This window comes from Sinocyclocheilus grahami, unplaced genomic scaffold (genome assembly GCF_001515645.1).
Source record: "Sinocyclocheilus grahami isolate Dianchi unplaced genomic scaffold, SAMN03320097.WGS_v1.1 scaffold4245.1, whole genome shotgun sequence".
In the NCBI taxonomy this organism is placed as follows: domain Eukaryota; kingdom Metazoa; phylum Chordata; class Actinopteri; order Cypriniformes; family Cyprinidae; genus Sinocyclocheilus; species Sinocyclocheilus grahami.
In genome coordinates, this window is record NW_015509220.1 from 12,211 (window position 1) to 12,766 (window position 556).

Consider the following 556-nt stretch of genomic DNA (forward strand, 5'->3'; position numbering starts at 1 on the left):
TTTGTGATCCTGATTCAAGTCATTATATTGAGTCTGACTCGCTATTATCCCCAGTTCATGGCACTCACTTCTGCTGGTACTCTTTGATGAGGCGTTTGGCTTTGCTGTACTTGCGCTCCAGCGCTTGGTACTGTGTCTGTGTCTCTTTCAGGTGCTCGTCCACCGCCTGGCACAAGCTCTGAGCCTCCATCCAATAGCCCTCCAACTTCTCCATCCGCTCCTTATTCTCTCTCACCGTCTGCTCCAACTGAGCCCTCTCCATCCGCCAGCGCAGCTTATCCTGCTCAGCGTGAGCCAGCTAGAGATAGACGGAGAGATCGTCACAAGGGTAAATAAAGGTTGTTTAAAGATCTCTTACAAATGTTTATTCAAATCAAAAGCAAGCAAATAAAATGACATGTACAAGTGGTGTCTGTGATGGACAGTCATACCTTCTTCTTGAGCTGCTGGATCTCAGCCTGGGTCACAGCATGTTTTATCTGGAGCTGGAGACAGAGATGCACATTTTTTTTGATTATTGAGTTAAAATAACTTTTATTGTGGCCAGCCTAAGGCA

The 556-nt window shown here is 46.2% G+C and overlaps 1 protein-coding gene across 1 annotated transcript in view; it reads right to left on the bottom strand.

Annotated features, from left to right (window-relative positions):
• LOC107576733 (neurabin-2-like) overlaps nt 1-485 on the bottom strand; it is a gene marked incomplete at its 5' end in the record, with an annotated part of 2,628 nt that extends 2,143 nt beyond the window's left edge. Inside the window, 2 exons of the mRNA XM_016262869.1 lie at nt 69-298; nt 432-485. Coding sequence (XP_016118355.1) covers nt 69-298; nt 432-485 — 284 coding nt within the window. The remainder of the gene's footprint in view (nt 1-68; nt 299-431) is intronic.
• Nucleotides 486-556: the final 71 nt, after the last annotated feature.